At 37.2% G+C, this 23,077-nt stretch overlaps 1 protein-coding gene across 1 annotated transcript in view; it reads left to right on the forward strand.

Moving 5' to 3' along the window:
* Positions 1-23,077, forward strand: part of CRIM1 (cysteine rich transmembrane BMP regulator 1) — a 157,966-nt gene that overhangs the window by 129,825 nt on the left and 5,064 nt on the right. The window contains exons 9-16 of the mRNA XM_071739159.1: positions 8,589-8,745; positions 10,459-10,580; positions 13,838-14,047; positions 16,827-17,042; positions 18,694-18,915; positions 20,263-20,457; positions 21,430-21,552; positions 22,888-23,075. Of these exons, the coding sequence (XP_071595260.1) occupies positions 8,589-8,745; positions 10,459-10,580; positions 13,838-14,047; positions 16,827-17,042; positions 18,694-18,915; positions 20,263-20,457; positions 21,430-21,552; positions 22,888-23,075 (1,433 nt within the window). The remainder of the gene's footprint in view (positions 1-8,588; positions 8,746-10,458; positions 10,581-13,837; positions 14,048-16,826; positions 17,043-18,693; positions 18,916-20,262; positions 20,458-21,429; positions 21,553-22,887; positions 23,076-23,077) is intronic.

Raw genomic sequence — 23,077 nt, forward strand, 5'->3', positions numbered from 1 at the left:
TCTGTTGTCTGTCAAAGCAAACCATGAAATCACTATTCAAAAATTAGAAATCTTGGTGTATGAAGTGTTTGCACAGTTCTCTAGGCATACAACCACCCCTACATGCTATATAGATACAGAAATATTTTTGGATGAGTGTTCATACCTTTTCCTTAAATGAGAAAAAAATGTACTCTTCCATGGACTTTAAAGGAGGTGCTAACATTCAGCCTATACTAGCAGACATCTGCAGCATGGACTTCAATGTTTTGGCAACTCAAACCAGCTCCCTTTATAGCTGATAAAGTAGAGTGGAATTCAAACATGAAGTTTGCATTTGGTTCTGTGGGATTTGGTTTAATTGTAGAATTGCTTGAGGGCAGGATTGGAAGATTTTTGGAAATTAGGGAGGTGGCTCTATGGGCTGTCTATAAATAGTAGCAGTTAGGATTCTGAAAAAGTGTATGGAGTGATGATAGGAAAAAGCCTAAGAAAAGCTTCATAGGGACTGGAATGGGAGAATACATCCCAACTCTTTTCTGTGTGTTAATCATGCAGCAGTTAGAGCTTGGGATGGATTTTCCTAGCCATTCACTCTTTGGGGCCAAAAGTCAGTTCATTACTTTATTTCTATAAATAATCCTTGCTCGGGGGTGTGTTCAGAACACATAAACTCTCTGTGTTAATTTTGTCCATTTGAAAAAATAGAATCATAGGATGATTTGTGTTGGAAGGGACCTTAAAGATCAGCTAGTTCCAATCCCCCAGCCAAGGAAAGGGGCACCATCCACTAGATCAGGTTGATCAAGGCCCCATCCAACCTGGCCTTGAACACCTCCAGGGATGGGGCATCCACAACTCTCCTGGTCAGCCTGTTCCACTGTCTGACCACCCTCACACTAAAGAATTTTTTTTCTAATGCCTAACCTAAGTTTACCCTCCTTCCACTTAAAACCATTACCCATTGTCCAGTCACTACATACCCTTGTAAAAAGTCCCTCCCCATCTTTTCTGTAGGTAAAGCTGAGCTTTTTAGGTACCAGAAGGCTGCTAAAAGGTCTCTCTGGAACCTCCTCTTCTCCAGTCTGAACAACCTCAACCCTCTCAGCCTGTATTCATAGGCGAGGTGCTCCAGCATCTGTGATTATCCTCATGGTCTTGCTCTGGTCTTGCTCCAAGAGCTCCAGGTCCTTCTTGTGTTGAGGGCTTGAATACTGGACACAGGTCTGGGGACACAGTACTGCAGGTCGGGGTCTCACAAGGGGAGAGTGCAGGGAGAGAATCCCCTTGACCTGTTTGACACAGTTCTTTTGATACAGCCCAGGACATGGTTGGCTTTCTGAGCTTCAGGGACACGTTCCAGGCTCATGTTGGGGTTTTCATCAACCATTACTCCCAAGTCCTTCTTCTCCAGGCTGCTCTCAATCCATTCTCTGCCCAGCCTGTATTTGTGCTTGGGATTGCTTTGACCCAGGTGCAGGACCTTACACTTGGTCTTGTTGAACTTCATGAGGTTTGCACAGGCCCCACTCTCAAGCCTGTCAAGGTCCCTCTGGATGACCTCCTTTCCCTCCAGGTTGTCAACCACACAGCTTGGTGTCATCAGCAAACTTGCTGAGGGTGCACTGAATCCCACTGAATTGGCCACTGTCGCCGACAATACGGACCCTGAGGAGCTCCACTCAGCACTGATCTCCAGTTGGACACCCAGCTCTGACTACAGCTCTTTGAGTGCAACCCTCCGTGTGTTTTAAGTTTATTTTGATATCAAACTGAGGTAGGACAAATACTCCCACACACTAATCAAGCAAAATGTACCCTTCAGACAATACAAAATAGCTGGAAATATTAAAGGAAAATACAAATTAGGTAACACTTCTCGATTTTAGTAACAATTATCTCCCATTGTTACCTTGGTTTAGGAACAAATTCTGAGGAAAAAAAAAATAAAAGATTGTAAAAACAAAGACAGTCCTGGATGTTTCCCTGAGTGCAAGAGGGGCACATCATGGATTTTTCAATAATTTTGTAGACCTGGCAGTAAATGGATGCTTTTTTATCCTTTTGTTTCCGTGTGAAAAGAAATAGCTATTATGTATTAGACCTCAGTTAGTGAAATACAGCCATGGAAAATTGAGACCGAAGCATTTTTCTTAAAAATTTAAAGCTTAGAAAGAGTACATATTCTAAGTAGAAGAGAAATATTAACTCTTTAAGTAGACTTGTGGAAGATAGTGGAAGTAATCCCTGAAGATGGTAGAATTAGGATGAATAACTCATGCCAAGTAAACACTGTCTTCTCACTAGAATAAAAGCCTTTGGCAGATATCTCTTAAGATTACAATAATATGCTGGGTTTAGTAAGATCTACAGTAGATCTAGTGCAATAGAAGCAGATAAAGACTTGTGGCAAAAAAACACCCCAGTGTGTTGCTAAAAGGTTTATTGAAGCTTGATCATTTCCCAGTAATTCCACTTTTGAGATATCACTGCTACAAATCCATTTTCATGAAGTCATGTGTTATATGTGAATCCTAGATTTGTTTAGAGCAAGTATCCAAGCTGGGTAATTTGCCTCAGATAATTTTTTTAAACAGGGTTTTCTAACATCAGCAGTGCCCAGTCCCTTCATTTTTATCCAGCTATTGTAAATCATGAGTGAATTCTAATGAAAGGAGGGAGGGTTAGTGTGGATCTGTGGAGGCAATATATTCAGAGAATTCCAGTTACTGACAAGTAACCTAGTTTTCTCCTTCATAAATTTGCCTCCCCAGATCCCCACCCCTGAAGATTAACCAGCAGTAGCAATCCACACCAAGAGGACGGCTGAGGAGTCCTTAATTATAAAGGTACTGTGAAACAGTTCTCCTGATATGATTTAGCCTCAGCATCAAGAAAATAATTGTGGTAAAGGTATGTAGCTAGCTTTCTGTAGCCATGCTACGCATTTTTGAAAAAATGGACACCAGTTGAAGCCAAGTTAAAATACTGACAATTCTTGTCAAGTATCTATTAATATTCTCTGGAAGTTATTTTTTATCTGTAAAATGTAGAGTATGAAAACTAAAAGTATTCTACCAGGCTGTGCATCTCTAGACTGCACACTAAGATGACTTTCAGTCTTTACAGTAAAATTATCAATGTGTCCATATGTAAAATAATAAATGGGAGAAAAACTAATGTTCCAGCTTAAGAGCTTACAGGTTTTTAAATGCCACATATGTTAGAAAAAGGAAATTGAGAAGTCTTTTTTTAAGTAAGAGTTAGCTGGAATTAGAATCAGGCTATTTTAAGTTCATAGAAAAGACCTCTTTTAGACCTAAACATGCAGTTCATGGAACTGAATTTTGCTTATTTTTCAGTTTGATTTTTGAGAAATATTTCATAACACTCCAAATATTCATATGTTTATGCAAGGTGAGGACATCAGCACTCTGAAACCAGGAATAAATCATCTATCTGTTGGTTTGAATTTAGGCCAAAGAATTGTGATTCCTTGACATACATTGCCTCTACGATACCATAACTGAGAAGGGGAGGTTGTATTGTACCTGAAATATCCAACTGCTGAGCAAATTCTCACAAATGCAGAGATGTTTACATTGCTGAACCAGGGACAGAATTTTGTTGTTGGTTATTTTGTTTGCAGGATGCACCCTGGACTACTATAGTAGGTCACACCAGTATATAAACTGCTCTTTACATACCAGGTTGCTTTTGGTTTGTTTTTTTTTGCGTACCTTTCTATCCTTTAGCAGCCAGTGGCTTGGTCTTACAGTGATCTGGCAACCTTTTCAAAACAAGACGATGTTAGTGTGGAGAATAAGGTACTTATTGCAAAAGAGTTATAAAACACCACATACTTTGTGTGCTGTGTAGAGCCTCATCATATCTTGGTGATCATCTGTTCTTAAGATAAGACTTTCTTCTTCAGAGAGTGTTGTCCCATCTAACATATCCCAAACACATTTCCCTTAAGCAGAATCATGGTCTTCTGAAACTCTAGTATTTGTTTTATAGTATGTGTGTATTAAACTGTTTGTGAGCAGGTAAAGAAAGGGGGAGAAAGAAATCACAATTTAAGAGGAGTTTATGGGCAATGGTGACCAGGCTTAAAATCCTTGGTGGTGATATTGGTGTGTTCATTAATTATTCAAAAATGCTTCTTGGAAGAAAAATTTGTCATCAGCTGTTCTTGCCTATTCTGCTTGAGTTTATTTGGGGTGTTTTTTTGGGTTTTTTTTTTGGTTTTTTTTCCAATAGCGTCTTGTTAAATTCATCTAAATTAATCAAATAATTTGAAATTCTTGCTCCCAAGTCAGCATATAATTGTATATAATACAATATAAAGCATATTAATTGTTGCAAGACTACAGAACAAAGTATTTGCTATAACTGCAGTGTTTGAAGGGGCAGAGTCCCTAAAGCAGTAGCTGCTGCCATCTATAGTGAAGACACTGGCTAGAAACATGGACACTGGTAACTGTCTTTGCTGCTGCTTTTGCAGTCGTGGTTGCTTATGGAAAACTGCAAGGTCTTGTGTGGGCTGGATTCATTGCTATAAGTATGTTTGTCCTCAAGTGAGTATTCATTCCTAGCAGGAGGCTATTTTAATGGTGTCACTGGTTGACGTCAAACAGCCTTTCTGTGATTGTTGTCACAGCCTTCTGCTGTACTTAATTCAGTTGAAATTCTTTCAGATTTTTATGTGGTATTTCAGCTAATGTCTGTACTTACACTAAAAAGCTAAATATTTGTGGTAAAAAATACAGAGACATTAGCCTGAGACATTCAGGAACACATTTGTCTTTTTCTAAAGTCATACCATGTCAATATCATTCTGAGATCAACCAGTGTCCTGTTCCTGAACTCTCAGCTTGCAGCAGAAATTCCTCTTTAGTCCCTCTGGGTGGCATGACCTCACACATTTCCAGTATTATATTTCACCCCAGTATTATTATTTCATTCCCCTAAGCCCTTCTATTATCTAGTGTAGAAGGATTCTTTTTCTGTATGTACATTACTTAGTTGACATAGTATATTTCATAAGAAAAATTAACAAATGTGTTTCTGCTACTCTACTCTCCAGACAGATATTTTCCCTAAACAGTACAATGTTTTCCCTTTAATTGGTTTACCTTTTCATCACTTTTTTTTCTAGTTTAGTTTTCTATGTCCTATATAGCCATTAGTTCAGTTTCCTAGGTGGTGCCATTATAACTAACCAGTCAGAGAAATAAAGATAGCTTATACAATGTGATCAGAAGCTTGATCCCATTCATTTAAGAGCTGCAGTATGTGCAGCTGCATAATGCATTTCTCTCAAACTCTGAAAGGTGGTTTTCCTTCTGCATTACCTTTCAAAATACCTGTCCTCTCCTTTCAGACTGATACAATTTTGAAGCAGTTATTAGTCTGGCTGGGGCTGGATCTCTTCTTTGTAAAGACATTCCATGATTTGCAATTCAGGTTCCTGATGAAATTTATCTAATCAGAGGTGGAAAAAGCCCCTCAAACAAGTAACCACCTAATGTTTCACCACAATACATTTCCTCACTTCATTTCAGTTGGCTTTCATGAACTAGTTCTCTTTATTCCTTAGTATTTGCCACCTGAAATGAAAAACCTGAGCAGAAAATCTGCTTTTCTACTTATCCATTTGTAACAAATTTGTAATTATTTTAATAAGGATTAACTAAAAGCTATAGCTAAGGCTATAGAGATACTGTCAGAATGACAACTGCATACACTGAATGTGAATCACATTTAATCTTTAGGCTTGTGATCTTTTTTTTTTTTTCTTCTTTCTGTTTCTGAGAGCTTCAGTCTGCTTTGCAAAAATTTATGGTTCACTCTGTTTTCTGAAAAAAATACCCAGCTTCAAACGCTGGACTAGGCTTTTTAACAGGTCTGTGCAGCAGACAGAAACTGTGTATATGTACCAGATGGCACTTCAGTTGGAGACTTGACTGTAATTGTTACATTTTTAATAATGTTTCAGTATGAGAAATTTATCTGTGAAGTCTGAAAGTAGACCAGAATTTATTTTGTGATTTTCAATACACTAAATTTCTTCATAGAGAGCACAGGTTTTTTTCCAAAAACTTTTTAAAATCTATTCTCATGACTTGTAATGTCATACTATCAGAAATTCAAGTACAACAAAGTGTTAATTTAAGTAACATATTTTCTCAGAGGGCACCATTTTTAGCATCTTATTAGAAAGACTGTCAGCAGGGATATGTGGAGATTCTTCTGATTTCCCTGTATAGCATTGATGTAACACTGGTAAATTCAGCAGTGAGTAGTGGTCTGCATTGACCTTAGCAAGCTTTCTCTGGATGTCCCTGTCATATTTTGTCATGAAGTCTTCAAAAAAATGAATGGTTCTAATCGGTCCAACCTGTGTAGTTCTGAGCTTATTCATTGATCAGTTCTGAGCCATCTGCAGGAGATACCATAACTTATGTCATCTCAGAAGTCATAACTGAGCTTAATTCTTTTTGGAGATACTCCACTCTAGGTGTACTTTTCCATACCTTCTTTATAAAGTTCAAGTCTAACTTTAATATTCATTACTACCTTATGAAGTCATGCATGGTTAAAAGCTTAGTTAATTTTATTATCATTATATACTGTCAGGGAATAGTTGTATACAAACATGTTAAGCATAAAAGCTCATAAATGAAAGGCAAATTGTCATTACTTGAATGTGTTTCAATGAGTTTCTTTCTTTGTGCTGCACATACATCACTCTTTACCAGAGAAGAGCGCAGAGTTTCCTTTGCATTATAAACTTTATAAATCAGCATTAGTGCCTGCAAATTAAAAAGAACTAGTATTCTTGGAGGATAGAATTCAGGCTAATCTACCAAAAACATTGTAAAACTTCATGAAGGTATTTGTATGTGTTTTCTCTATGAGTAAAGCAAGAATCTGAGATTCTTGGGTTATCATTGCCATGTGAAGGTTGGATCTGAGTGAATAAATGCTTAAATGTTGTGACATAGGAGCCCTGCTGACAAATCCATGAAAGGATCTGGCATTTCTTTTTCTGTATTCTTTTCTGAATGACAATAAAACTTGCACCCTCTTTGCTTCAGACACCAAATCTGCATAAAAATGGAGAGGTGAGGGCCTGATGATGAACCTGATGATCTTCATTCTGTTTCAACTGAGAGCTGTTGCCCTTACTTTTACACCCAAATTCTGCCACAGAAGTAGGCAGTCAATTTGCCAATTTTCTCCAAGGCTTCAGTTTGATGCTGAAGCACTAAGATATATGCCTTCTTTACCAAATAAGCATTAACCTGGTAGACAAGGGAACTCTTAGCTTAGCCACATCTCTTTAAGTCTATAATTTGCAATCTTAAATGCAACATTACAAAAACAGAAAAGAAAGCATTTAAATAAAGTAAAATTTCTTCTGTAGTCTTCCTTTGGTATATTACTATGTTAGAGACATGAAGATAATACAGTTATATTATCTTCTGATAATGTAACTCTTTGGAGAAATCCAGCTCCTAAATATTCATACCCCTAAAAAAACACAGTCTTCATAGCTGAAATGAAGAGCACATCTAGAGGAGTGCTCTTCAGCTGCCCTCTGTATAACTACCACTTTGGAATGGTGTGGATGTTTCAACTGAAGAACAGCCATCCTTTAAATACCACTCTAAAAGTCAGAACTTTGATTATAACCCACCATATTCTTCTCTTGGAGAGTCTTAATTTTATTTCCTTCTTTCTCTATTTTTATCTCACTTTGGCTATAGTAGTAATGGTCTTTTTTTTCCTCCTACGTTTTGCATCACTATGTTTTCTCTCGCCTCTGCAACCAATAAATTAACTTTGTATCCCAGAGTATGCTGACTGGTCTTTCTAGCACTTCTTTCAAGAAGAAAAAAAAGAAACTGATAATTCTCATAATTCCAACGAAAGTGAGCATAATGACCATTTTTTATATCCATACTGGAGACACTGAGAAGCCAACAATCCACCAGCTCCCTTATGCCACAAGAGACTGATAAAGCACAGCAGTGGATTTCAAGAGACAGGTCTTTTAGACTAGCATCTCTAAGCATAGATCACATATTTGGTGATTAAGACCTGCTTCTTAAAAATATAATTGTAATAGCTACAGTTCACAGCAAACAACATAATGTTATTAATACATTGCAGCCTTTTGATTCTATTTAAAATAAGGAGAGGGGAAATAAAGATGGTCTATATTGAACAGAAACCTATTAAACCCGTATAATGTTTTGAAAGTCTGTGTTTTTATAAATGTTTTCTTAGAGACCTACAGAGTCAGGATGTTGGGCTCCTTTTGCTGCTTATCTATTCATAAAACCATGTTAGTTTAGGGTACCAGGTGGTACTCCCCAAGTTCTTGACTAGAACTCAAGACATCCTGTAGTGTCTGCTTATACAATTTGGGTCATTATTGGAGAATTCTGTCAAATATTTTCAAATAAGCATGATCTGAAGGTAAGGCTTACCAGTATGTGAAAAGTTATGAAGTAAAAGGGAAGATTTAATCTGCTGAAGATGTGTTTTTGTGGTACAACCAGTTTCGTGTTGTGATAACCAGTACGTGTCCTTTACAGGGGAGGAGCTGTGCACAGGCCTCATTTCGGGCTGTTCCTTGGACTGTTCCTTTGGCTTCCAGACTGACATCCACAACTGTGAGATCTGTCAGTGCCGACCACGGCCAAAGAAGTGCAAACCCATTGTATGTGACAAGTACTGTCCCTTTGGATACTTGTACGTATTCTCATTCTGAAAGCATCTTTAATACAATCCCTGTACATATTGAAAATGCCTAAAAAGCAGGCAAATGTACTGGTGCTTACTTTATGGAAAAGCAGGGGAAGATGTAGGAAAGCAGAAATGTCATAACTTGATTGGAGATTAAAGTATTCTTCAAAATGGATTTTGATCAATAGATTAAGAGACAGCAACTAAAAAAGAAGCAGCAGATTATAAAAGCAGAGCAGTGCTTCGTTCGAAAAAGCTGCTTACAAGTAACATCTCAAAAAGGCATGTAGCTTTTTGAAATTCTGTTTGCATGTTCCACTGTGATAGCCTTTCATTTTATAGCCCATATATTCAAATTGTTTTCTAATATTTTATTTTTTTGTCCATCTGACAGCAGAGTGTTTTTAGTGGGGCATTTCTAGTAGTTACTTTACAGGGTTTGTGTAAAAAAGTAGCACTAAACCAATTTGTAAATTTGTTCGAAACCTGTGTTGTTGCTGGAGTTCTTTTGCCATAAAAGGAAGTAACTGCAATAATTATTAATTTGTGGAACGGTAGATGAAAACTTGGCAGATATTTTGTCACATAGAAATTTCTCAATAATTAATCTGCTGGCTTCTCTATATATTTTACCAAAACATTTTATTTTTGAAGGGTCCATTCCATGTTACTGCCTGCTTTTCATAACAATTTAATTTTTATCTCATGACAGCTGATCTTCAGATAATGTTCATATGTAATTGTTTTCTTAGTATTTTTAATGAAGTTTACTTGTGTTGCAACCTTTAGTATTTGATACTAATATTCCTTTAATATCTGCTTTTTTCCCCTCTTTTGTCTTGAACTTCTTCATTGCAACTATTTATTTTTTTTTCTTTAGGGAAAGTGCAGAAAATTACTTTAGCTGTATATGAAGGGAAGAAGTACACTTATGCCTGAAATTTTTATGACATTATGTCGTCCTAAAAAAAGCCAAGCAAATATTCAGTACAGTATTCTCAGAAGCAGCATCTTTATGGTGCTGTGAAGAGATGCTGTCAGACAGTGCTCTAGGCTTCTGCCTACCTTCACCTGGAAGCTTTGGAAGCACTTGACTTGGATTCTCTCTACTGTGCTGGTTTTCTGGTTCAAAATATGTGATTGTGTGTCTGCTACCTTTTAGATGGCTTATTGGCATTTCACATGGTAGTTCTCCTGTAAACTTTGTGCCTGTTTATTTAATGTTTTTGGAAATCTCTCTGTAGCTATAATATGCAAAAGAAGAAATATACTGTAGCTGTTATTGAAGAAAAAAGCCGACAGTAGTTTGTGTTATAAAAATATAGTAAAAATTACAGTTTCCTACCTACCTCTCCAACTTTTTCGCCCTTTTAGAAGTTATTCTTTCTACATCTTCATTTGAAAAAAGAATGAATCATCAATAGTAGTTACAAGCACGTATGTCTATGTGCTTGTTGTTAGCATATGTCTATGCTAACATTATCTGTTATGCCTTGAGAGTACAAATCCAGAGATTTTGCCAATCATATGGAGGGAGCACATGCCAGGGATAGAAACCTGTACACCCCATAGCACCATTGAACCTATGGGTGACAGTTAATGCTAATTATCTTTACTTAATCAGTCACTGCTTTATGGGATGCTTTTGCTTTCAAGATAATGACATGCAGAGATTTAAACTAACCTGCTGATCTTTTACAACTCATTCTGGTCTTTTAGGAAGAACAAACATGGCTGTGAAATCTGCCGGTGTAAGAAGTGCCCTGACCTGCCTTGTGGCAAAATCTGCCCTATGGGCTTCCAGCAGAACAATCATGGCTGTGTTATCTGCAAGTGCAGAGGTATGTGCCAGGGCATTGCCACCTCTAATGACAGCTTGTTTTCAACAGAGTTGGAAGCTAGGACAAAAGAAAAGGAATAATGCACAGAATATGTAAAAACTGAAATATAATGACTGGTGGGGAAGTTGGTTGAGCTTTGCTCCAGGGAGTTGATTGCTTTTCAGGTGTTTGTTATTATCTCTGTTCATCTTGGCTTCAACAGAGAGCTTCAACTCTGCTTTAGTCTCCCAATGCAAAGTCACAAAAATCAGGTTTTTAACATTAATAAAAATCAGATAAGACTCTAAGCAGCAACTAGAAATAAGCTAGTTGAGGGTTTTGAGATTTTCAGTAAAAGTTTTCATCTTAACTTCTTCACCGTCATATTTTCTATACAAACTGAAGTGCTGGACTTGATCAATGCCCTGTACACCAGGGCACTACTGCTACTACTACTAAATACACTGCTTTTCTTCAATGCTTTTCAGGCAGCCTTGAGGAACAAAGAGTAGAGAGAGAGTTTATCCAGAGTTGGATATTCTCAACCTAAAGATTTCACACATACCACACCCCAAACTTGTAACCACCAAGTGTGCCGATTGAGCTAAGATGTTAATTTTTTTGTCTGCTTTAGTTTCATGCTGCTTTAACACGTTGCTCTTAAAAGATATTTTCAGTTTCTTTTTTGTATTAGTCTGTGTATCAGACTTATATGGCCATAATCCCAAACTATAAACAGATGCAACTCTTTAATTATTAATTATGTGTATGCATACTTTTAAGTTCCTTCCTTACCAAAGATGGATTTTTAAAAACAGACAAATATTCAGTAAAAATAACTTCATTGCTCTCGTAGTAGTATTTAATTGTTAGCATGATCATGAATATACCAAGTCCATTAGTGTATCACTTAGACATCACTTTATTAGAAATTTGTCCAGGAATAGTTAGAGCAATCATCAGTATGTTCTGGGAGAGCTGGAAGTCCTTGTTAATATTTTGACCCAAAATCCCGAAGTAAGAGGAAGGGATGAGTAAGTCCCCTGTCTATGAATTAGCTCCACTTTCTAAATTGCTTCTGAAAGAAATATCTCATGGGATTAATAGAAGTAGAACCATAGAAGTACAGGACTGGGGTAGTCCTCTGGAAAACTGAGAGTCCATTTTTCTGACCTTGCATAAAATACGGTGCATCTGGATAATCCTTGACAGATGTTGGTCTAAGATTTAATTAATTAAGAATCTCCACTCTAAAAGAAAAAAACCCGAAACAAAACAAAAAACAACCCCAAAAACTAAACAAAAAAAAACCCAAAACAAACCAAAAACTACATTAATGTTTTCCTGTGGTTATCAATACAACATTTAAAATAAATTTTATAAGATTTCTACCTCCACAAATTGAACCAATTGCTTCTTGTCCTAAGTTCAGCAGAAATTTGGAAGAGCTAAAAACCATTCCCTTTAGAATTCTTGCAATATTTAAGGGGGCCTTTTTTCTAAGTTACTTTGTTTCCCATCACAATTCAAAAACTGGATATTGTACAAAAGCAGCTGCAAAAGCTTCTAACTAGTAGGGGAACTACTACTGCTTTTAAATTTACAATGCTTCTGTACTTTCATCTTAGACTGCACTTGTGTTATCTTTAATGCTATCATATTACCACCTCGTTTCTATCTGTGAGGTACTGTAAGCTCAGACTGTTTCAACCGTTCCTCTAGTTATCCAGTTATTCCATTTTTGTATTTGGGTGTTTGGTTTCTTCTTTAAATATTATCCTTTGTATTAATTTTAATCAAAAACTGATAAGTGAAAACAATCTCAAGTTCTGAAGTTAATTTTGAATAGCTGCCTATATGACTGATTGTTTCTCCAAATTGTGGAGCATACATTGGAATATTTCAGAAAAAAAAGTTTAATTATATCACATAGTTTATTAAGAAAGGAGTAGGGTGTTACCATCTAAGACTTTGCTGTGTCAAGAATCATTTTAATGTAGATGGTATTCGAATAGGAACTAATACCTAAGCTGATAATAAATTATAAAAACATAGTAACTGACTGGAAATTTTTTTCATAGTTTTTCTATTCATGCAATAGGATGAAGTCTGTTTTAATTTTATCCTTATACCACAGCTTTTCTTTTTAATTCACAAAATAATAACATGCATCAAACTAACTTTGCACCATCTGCTTGTGGTTCTTAGACCACTCTGACAGGTCTGCCACAGCTGAAGTGCTGACCTACATATTAAAGAACAAAAAACAAAAACCCACAAAAAACCTCATTACCAAAATTACATACAAACATTACTACTTTTCATTCTTTATCCTTTTTTAAACAGAAAATGAAATAAGCAACTTAATACAAATAACCTTATTTATATGGATTTATCAGCAGAACATGGTTGATGTACCACTGAAAACAAGTCAGTTCACTGATGAACTGATCCTAAATCCTTCATCATAATGATGTGGGTAAGGGAGTGTTTGGCTCTAAATTCACTGGGCTGATTAAAAAACAATATATTGCAACTGAATCCTGCAGCAGTTAAATACACTTTAAAATACAAATGACACATTATGCTTCCTAGGACAACTGCTTACATGTTCTGGACAAGTAAAGCAGCAGTCCATGCTGCTGTATTCTCATCTCTGTAAAAGCTAGGAATCAGGGATAAAATTGTCAGAGCATATATCTTCCAGACATCTCATTTATCATAGTGATGTAAATAACTAGCTTTGTGTAGCTGTTCTGTGAAATAATTACATTATCTAGTATGACAGCCTTAGAACTTGCTTGTACAGTTTTGTTATTCATGATATGAGATCATCCTTAGCTCTTTTAAATGGCTTTATATTATACTTGTTTTCATTGGATCACTTTATAGGCAGTCAAATACTCTCTTATATTTAAATATTTCGTTTTAAATATGCTTTGTGCATTCTGCTATTTCTTTCTCTGCTGTTTCTTTTTCTATTCTTATAATATTTGCCCAGTACTGTATTTCTGTATGATTAAAAATAGTATAGGTGCAACAAAAAGAAGTTATCTTTTCCAAGGAAATAGATCCTACTACATCCTCCCATCCCCTTCAGTATATCTTTTAATTTTTTCGTGTGTGTTGTTTCTTTATTTCTGAGTGTAAATGATAGAATCACTTCATTTTATACATACTTCAAAAATGAGTGCAATCCAGCCATGATGCTCGAGTGTTTTTTTTCCTAAGCAGCACTTGCTTACCAGGACACTTCATTTTCCTTTGATTTTGTGCAGAGGCAACTGCTTCTCTTATCCCTCCTGTTAAAACAGGCTCTTGCCTGTCCATGGATGGGCGCCGACATGAGAACGAGGAGAGCTGGCACGATGGCTGCAGGGAGTGTTACTGTCACAACGGAAGGGAAATGTGTGCCCTGATCACCTGCCCTGTCCCTAACTGTGGGAACCCCACCATACATCCAGGGCAGTGTTGCCCATCATGCCCAGGTATCGTGCTTTCCTCTATATGTTTTGTGATTGGATTTCATTATTTTAATGCTTTAAGTGGGAAGACCAAGTACAAATAATTCTGCATTCCAATGCAATTTTAATAATGTCTTAATATGAAAAACATTTATGGCAGATGTTAGAGTGTGGGTAGAGTATAAGATTATTGCCTTCTGTTTTATCAGCTTGGAGGACACTTTTTTTTTTTTTTTTTTTTTTATGCCACAGCAGTCTGCAGTACTGGTCCACATGCATCCCATCAGATAGTCATCCCTTCCTCCAGCTCACCTCTCACACTCATATCCACAGTCTCTCTTGAACAGTACAGTTGTGAAACCTCATTCTGGGGAAAAAAATTAAGAAAACAACAAAAATACTCAGTTTTGTGAATATTGTCCCAGACGGAAAAGCTAAAAGCAAATAATAAATACAGAATACAGAATATATATAAATCTACAGAACTGTATTTATAAAGTCATATCACAGGAGGCAGATGTAATTTTCCATTCACACAGCATAGAATTCAGGGCTGCACAGAATTTTTAGAGTACCTGCAGTAGTCACTCACCTCTTCACAATGACTTGTGTATTAATGTAGGGGACAGGATACTTCATATGGATGTGGACAGGTCACCATGTTAATCCTGCACTAGGTATACCTTCAAGATTAGAAATTTAGAATGCAGAATTGTTGTTGCAGTTCCAGCAATTCTGTTGTTAGGTCCCCAAGACTCATTCTTGATTTTATCCTACTATCAGCATACAAGGAAAACCTCAGAGCATTCGTATAAGGGTAATATTAATTTTCTTTCAGCAGCACCAGTGGCTAATGACTTTTTGTATGGATAATGGATTTGGGTAAATCCATTCATAAGCCTGATGTTCAGATCATGGAAGGAAGATCAGTATGTGACTAGCAGTACCTATCATGCTACACATCTCTTGTGGATGAGATCAGTGTTCATTTCTAAACACCATCAATGTTGGTCTCTGGTATAAAAGACATCAGTAGTTTCCCTTCCTTTTGAGATATAGTAGGTTTCTGTGTCTGACATCATTCCTGCTTTCAAGGCACTAGCCACCTAGCTTTTGTTATAGCAAAGTCATACTTGGTGTATCATATGGGTAAATTAGTCCCATTTGTCTCCCCCATTGAGGGCTTATATTTGTTAGAACTGTACTCTGATTTTATTCTGCAATGTACTAATCCCTCGTGTTGTTAAATAAAGATCATGGCCTTCAGTAGGTAAAATTGCAGTATGAAATTGTGAGAATGGGAGCACATCACACAAATGCATCTGGCAGGGATTAGTTGCAGAGATGTGTAAGTATCAAGGGTGCAGTAAGCAGATCCTCTCTGTGCAGCAGCACTGCCTGGCTTTGCTTTTCTGCTAATGAACAGTATATGAGCTGTAGTGAAACAAGCCTGTGACTTTGTGAAGAACTAAATGCAAAGGAGATGACTCAGAAAAATTCAAGAAAATCATTAGTACTGTCTTTGCCTTGGTGAGTTAGCACACCACTGTGTAAAATGCATTAAATAGAATGCATTGCCAGCTGAAACAGTGACAAGGCAGCAGACAAGCTATCTCACATCAGGTAAATGCTGCTGAATGACATAAATGTGGTTCATAAATGTAAGCCATGGGGAAAGCATAGCACAAGTGAATCAGTGAAAGGTAAAATAATTCCCTGAACGAAGAAATGTACAAGTACTTTGTGAGAAGACCAAGGTCAGACAGAGTTGAGTCCTACTGATCATTCTCCAGAAATTAAAACAAATAATTGAGTGGTGTGTCTTTTACACGGCAGTGTCATACAGCAAAGGTCACAAACCTTTCAATGTACAGACAGGTTTCTTTTTTCTTTTAAAACACCAAGAGGTAAAGAGAGTTCCCCTGGTTTTTTTCATACCCCAGTGGCTGGTGGACATTCATGCTGAAGAAAGAAAAGAGTTTCCATTCCTTTCTTAACTTGAAGGAGGTCAAATCTATTCTCTAAAATGCCTGGGTTAGAAACTGTCTGAGTCTTTTAGCCAGGGCTGCAGAGGTAATGTAATTAATTATTTGAAAAGCAATTAAGGTTCATTTGGTGAGATACGGTCACTGGAAATATGAGTACACACTGAGGCATCTTATAGGGTTCGGTTTCTACTACAGCAACTGCAGACTGATTATTTATTTATTGGAACAAAGCATTGGAACACGGTCGTTAAATGCTTTTATGTTTCTAAGCATTTGGGTGTTTTTTGTTTGTTTTTTAATTTGTCACCAAATGGTACAGACACGTACCACCTAGGAAGCTTAAAGGCAGACAGATGAATCTGGACATCCCAAATCCCAGATGAGAAGTTTATGTATTCATCCTTTTGGGCATTGTTTAGAAGATAATGTTCAGCAGTTAAGAAACTGTTTGATCAGTATAATTTTACAGAAAATGATAAGCTGTCTCTTAGAATTCCTACATCACAGGTTGGTTTATTATTTTCTCTGAAATGCCAAGAGTGCTTGAAGTTATTTCTGGTTTATATCAGCCAGGAATTAAGCATTTATTCAGACTGATATTCAAATTGTTTCTGTTCTTCCCATTTTCCATGAGCTGCAGGTGACAGAAAAGTCAAAAGGGACATAAACTCAAAAGAGCTTCATTAAGAATATATTTATAGCTGGTTTTGTTATTCTTAAAGTTTTCAATAACAGGAATTATTACTCATGGGTACATTTGTTAATCATTAGAGTCACAGTTGATTTTGCCTACCTTCCAATTCTGTTTTTCCCAGATGAAATAATTGTGCAGAAGCCAGAGCTCACCAGCCCATCGATCTGTCATGCTCCTGGTGGGGAATACTTCGTGGAAGGAGAGACGTGGAATATTGATTCCTGCACACAATGCACGTGCCACAGTGGACGTGTCCTGTGTGAGACTGAAGTCTGCCCACCCCTTCTTTGTCAAAACCCCACCCGCACACAGGACTCCTGCTGTCCCCAGTGCCCAGGTTTGTATCAACAACCAGCTGTCATCAGAGACCCTTTCTTGATTGGAGAATGTAGGATGTGAACAGTGAATGTCACATCATGTGCACAGCCAGATGTTGTGGTGCCTTTGTTCTTTAGCAGCTTGGAGTGACAGCCTGCAGTCCTCTGTTTCAACTGCAAAACTTGACTACGTGCAAGAGAAGTCTTGTATGTAAGGGGACTTCTGCCCCTGAAGTGTGAACATCTTCTTTGAAGGCAATTTAATAATGTAAGGGTTGCATGAGAACCAGAGTCCGTAGTTCATGAAATATGCACCAGTTCATTTATAGAAACATGCAGGATTAGAGAAATGTCAAAAACAGTCAAAACTGCTAGGCAGATACAGGCTTGTTTCTTTCCCTTCTGCATGCCCTGGTTTCTCTGAACCTTTTTATTACTATCTTGTCTATGTGAGATTCGGTCTGTTTGCTTTTACCTTCACCTTGTATGATTTGAGAATGACATGAAGGCAGCTAAGTAATATCAAAGCATTCCAGCCCAGCAGGTGTGCTACATTCCTCTTGGACTGCCTCACAATGTCAAGAAGGTAACAAGATTTTCTTTCCTTGGAGGAAAGAGATGCAGTTGTAAACAAGTGCAAATTACTATTTTACATAGCAAATGGGGGAATTTATTGGAGTGGAAATTTATTCCAAACCTGCGATGTGAACTCACTGAGAAAACATTCGTCTTACTAAAAAAAAAATTTTAAAATTTAATGTAGGGAAACAGAAGTTAGGTTTTTATCTCTTCTACCTGGTATTGTTTTTTAGGTGGTTTTCTCTGACAAAATGCTTTCAGTGAAAAGGTTAGCCAGTTCACTTCCATTTTTCTCATTATTAATAACAGTGAACACTGATTTTTCCTAACTATAAATACTGTTTGGAGTAGCTGATCCTTCCTCACTGGCTGTGTAAGGAGCTTAAGTCTCAGAACTTACACAGTTAGATTGAAAATTTGATCTGAGTCCCTTAATGATTTTTTTTTCTTCTCTTGTATGTTCTTGTATGTTCTCTGCATATACAGTCATATTTTTTGATCCACACTGTCTGTGTATCAATGAAGATACAGCTTCATTGCAGAAATAGGTCTCCCTGATGTGCAGGCATCAGTTCCACTTGTTTCTCAAACAGCTTATAATTAACTCACATAAGTCACTGGTGAAGGCAATAGCAGCAAAACAGCTTTTCACTTTGCATTGTGTAAGGATTTGAACTGGTATGGCAGAAGCTGAGATTCAAGTTTTAGATTGGAAATCTGATTGCTCTAATTTAAGGTTGTTTCTTGTATACCATTCAGAGTGGGTTTCTGAGGAGTTGCTTCTGATGGCTTCTGAGGGTGATTGGTTTTCACTTAGCTTTCCTTTTTTCTTGTTTTTGTTTGCTTGTATGTTTGTGGGGGGGTAAGGGGGAATAAACTCACTAAAGGTCTACATAAACTTTATTCTAGACCACATTATTAGTTCCCCATCACATGACAGAATAAGAATAAGGCACTGTCCTAGATCTTTTGAAGTGGTGAGCCAGTGTGTTACAATTCTATTGTGTGCTTGAAAAGTGAGCTCTCTGTTAAGGAAATTCAAGAAAAGTTAGCTACTGTAAATTAAACAACTTAATCTGTTTATGTTCACAGATGAGCCTCTTCAGCCTTCATCATCAAGCAATGAGAGCATGCCCAGTTACTGCAAAAATGATGAAGGGGATATTTTTCTGACAGCTGAGTCCTGGAAACCCAATGTCTGCACTAGTTGCATTTGCATGGATGGTGTGATTAGATGCTACTCCGAGTCTTGCCCACCAGTATCCTGTGAGAGACCTGTTTTGAGAAAGGGACAATGTTGTCCTTACTGTATTGGTAAGCACATAAAAATAGTTACCAACTTGCTGTTCTCTTCTTGGGAATAAGAAAGTTTTATTTCAAAATTGAAATAAGTTTGCTCTGTGTTGTGGAGATGCAGTTTGTGCCATCAATTGAACTGAAGAGTGAAATCTGCATGGGCAGCTTTGAGGATCAGGATTTGTCACATTTAGGTAGAAGTACACTGAGATATAAATGTAATTTTTCTGCAAACTTGAGAGGACATCCTCCTGAAATACTTAGTAATACACCTTTTGAGTTAAAAGCATTAGACAAAAAATGTTTTATTTCAAGGAAGATCTGTCAAGAAGTGACTTCGCGATTTCATTTTGTAAACTGAAAATGAGGTGCTGCTTGGCTTTTGGAAGTTCTGCTGTGTAGTTTTAGATTGATTATATGTAAAGTGCTACAGTAGCAAAAATCATCCTAGACTAAGGAATTCATGACTGTCTTATTAGTGACACACAGGGCACACTGCAGACCACCTAAGAGGCTTCCATAGGATGCATTAAAGAACTGCTGTATTGAATGCTTAGGCAGAAACTGTAGTGCTTTTTTGAAGAGTTTTCCCAAGACCTTACTGCTTCATCAGTTCTGGTCCCTAATATGTACTGTGTCAGAATTTATGTGAAAAGTTTTAGTTTTACAGCTCTCAAAATCTTTGGTAAAGGTGTTCTGGAACCTCACTTTTTCTGAAGGTTATGGTCACACCAATTTCCAATTCATAGACTAGCCATGAAAAAATGTACTGAGTTTGGTGGCTGCCTTTTTCTGGGGTTTTCCATTGATGTAGTTACAGAGAATGATCAGATCCTCTTCAAATCTGTTATCAAGATAGTCTGAGCACTTCTAATTATGTCACCTGAGAGTTGCTTCATTCTCCTTGGCATCCTGCCTAATCTTTTCTTGAAGTATTTCAGACTGAGTTCATGTTTCTGGAACCTTTGATAATGAGAAATGTAGGTAGTTTGTTGCTTGTTTTGTGGGTTTTTTTCTTAGTTAAAGAGGCTTTACTAAGAGGAGGAGTTGGGAGTCCTAGTCAAATAATTTAATTTTCACAGCACTTTTGATATTATTTCGTGTCCAAGTCATCTATCCTGGCGGCCTCTGGCGTGAGGAGAATGAGAATAAGCCCAGTCTAATGATCTACTTGAAAAACAAAAAAAAGTTAGAAGTTACAGGTTTTAAACAAAGATTTTCCAGAAGATTGTGGGGAAGGTTGTTTAGTTAGAGCTGGTATTTCTTTGTAGCTATTGTTTCACTTTTGTGTTTGGGGAAAAAAATCAGATTTGTGTGGGATTGGCCATTACTGCACGATCACACCACTCTGTTTTCCTTCGACAGAGGATACAGTTCCAAAGAAAGTTGTCTGCCACTTCAATGGAAAGACGTATGCAGATGAGGAACGCTGGGACATTGACAGCTGCACACACTGCTACTGCCTGCAGGGGCAGACTCTCTGCTCCACTGTCAGCTGCCCACCCCTCCCCTGTGCTGAACCCATCAATGTGGAGGGAAGCTGCTGTCCCATGTGTCCAGGTAATGTCATGAGACAGCCCAGCCTATTGTAATGCTGGTTTTCCAGCTCTGATAATCAGGTTTCATAATTGGTTTTTGGACATCAATTCATGTTTGAGCGGTATCAACAAGACAACAGACACTCAAGACTTCAGGGAAATTAATATGCTTCACAGATAGGCATCTTGTGCAAAAATATAGATTGGTTTTTACTTATTCTGAGAACTATGAACTCAAAAATTAATGTTTTGACCCTTGTCTTTTCACAAGATTATGGAAATATACTAGTGAAGCAGAAAAACTAATATTCTTACATCTCTATAGATTCTGTCAGTGATTAACATTTCTGTATTTCCTGAGTTTCTTCATTACTTTTTATTATTACTTCGCTGTACTTATTATTTTAATTTAGCTTAAAAGTCATACGAAGATTTCTTAGCTATGGACACAAGGGACATAAAAATTGCAGCTGTTCTGTAATGCTAGTCCAGACAGACTTCTGCAGGAGTTTGCTCATCTGGTAGCTGGTAACTACTTCTAACCAGACAACTGGGGAGATTCAGCAATCCCTCTTCTTGCAATTCTCCTGCTTTAAGGACTACAAGAAAAGGAAGGCAAAGACATCAGCAGTGACAGTTACCAATTAGCTGGGAAGATGTAGCCTTCCCTTGGCATTTTGGTTGCTTAGTATCACAAAGGAGCAAAGCTATAGTATTCTGAAATGGTATTTTCAAAAGCTAATTTTTCCATAGGAATATATAATCCCACTCACATTAGCATAATGATAATGGCAGCAGGCATATATCTCATGTACAGTATGAAACAGGTTTTAAAAGAAAATCCTAGATTAGTAATCATGCAAATTCTTTTAAAAATGAAAGGATTCATAGGACAAAGCACTGCAGGATAGCCTAGTATATTTCCTGAATTAAGAGCAGCACCAGGAAGTTAATCAGCTTTTAATTTGTGAAGGGCATTTGTCTTATTTCACAGAGATGTATGTACCTGAGCCTACTAACATCCCCATTGAGAAGACAAATCATCGAGGAGATATTGAACTAGAAGTACCAAACTGGCCAACACCAAGTGAAAATGACATCATCCACATTCACAGAGGTAAGAGGTGATACAAATTGGGCTAACTTAGGTCTGTGTTAATTGCCCAAGTTTTAACACATCTACTTGTTCTATTCAGATAGCATCTGTGTAATACTTTGTAATGGTGGTTATATGAGAATATTCTTCTGTGCAGAATTACATGCATTTGGTTGGAGTAAAAATGAGTCCACTGAATAAAGTACATTTATGCAATTTGACCTCGTTACTGTACCATTTTCAGCTTGGAAGAAACATCTGTGTTGGTAGGATGAAGTTTTATAAAATTAAGAATGCAATAAAATTATTAAAGAGGAGTAATTCTACAGTGTCTGATATGAAAAGTGGAATGCAGGCTGCTCTCAGGTCACTGGTGTTGACAGATTTTCATTTAATCCATTTCACATTCTTATAAGAAAAAAGAGAAAAACACATAACACAATTTAATATATATCACAGACAAATGCCAGACAGAAAAATAACAAACAAATGAACAAACAAAAACAAAAAAAACCCAACCAAACAAAAACCAACCAAACAAACAAAAAAACCCCAGCTCAGGTATAATGAGCAGTTGTCTTAAGGATGTGAATCCTTCTTTTGATTAAAACTGTGCTGAAATCATTGTTTCAGAGTAGGGGAAAGTCTATGACACAGTCTTCATTAATCTTTTCTAATTAAAGAGCTACCTAAACTTCTCTCTATATTTTTTTTTAATCCAAGGATTATCACATAGCATACTACTGTTTGGTTGTTAGGAGAAAGAATACATGAAATGTAACTGCTTTACAAAGTTGTAAGCTACACTTTTATAATCACAGCATTTTAATTCCTGACAGGCATTAGTAGCTGGCTTGGAACACTCCTGGCCAGGGATTAGAAAGGCACACCACAAACCCTATGGGAATGTTGTGTGTCATTGAAAGTCATCATTCTTTGCAATTACAAGTAAAACGTGCTACAGCCTAGTAGACTGCCAGGATTCTGTTTGCCCAGGTGCAAGTATTGTAAAATGCTCTTAACATTGATTTTTGTTTTACCAGTAGAAATTTGGTCCTTCCTATTCCAATAGCTAAGATTATGCTAAACTTAACTGAGCTAAGAAATTGTTGTCAGACTTGCTGTTCCTATGGTTTAGATTCCATCCTATTTCCTCTTTTTGATGGCCTTTTTCCAGCTAATATAGTCACTATACAAGATATAGCTTTCCTTGTTCTGATTTATCTAAGTTAAGTGACATTTCCAGAGGGAAGGTCCAAATTCATGTTGAGTGACAACAACTGAGACTTTCATAATTTCCTTTGTGGTCAAGGCCTATTTTAGAATTACTACCAAGTGCTCACATTTGCCTTGCAGACATGAGTCATCTCCAGGGAGAGTACAGAAGTGGGGGTGGGCCTCACCCCAGTGAAGATGCCTCTGTTAGCTCCATAGCCTTGGTGACAATTCCAATCACGATAGCGCTGTTACTGATCATCGTCCTTCTGCTCATCAACCAGAAAAAGCAGTGGATTCCAGTGTCCTGCTACAAAGCTCCAACAAAGGT

Source organism: Heliangelus exortis, chromosome 3 (assembly GCF_036169615.1).
Source record: "Heliangelus exortis chromosome 3, bHelExo1.hap1, whole genome shotgun sequence".
Lineage (NCBI taxonomy): Eukaryota > Metazoa > Chordata > Aves > Apodiformes > Trochilidae > Heliangelus > Heliangelus exortis.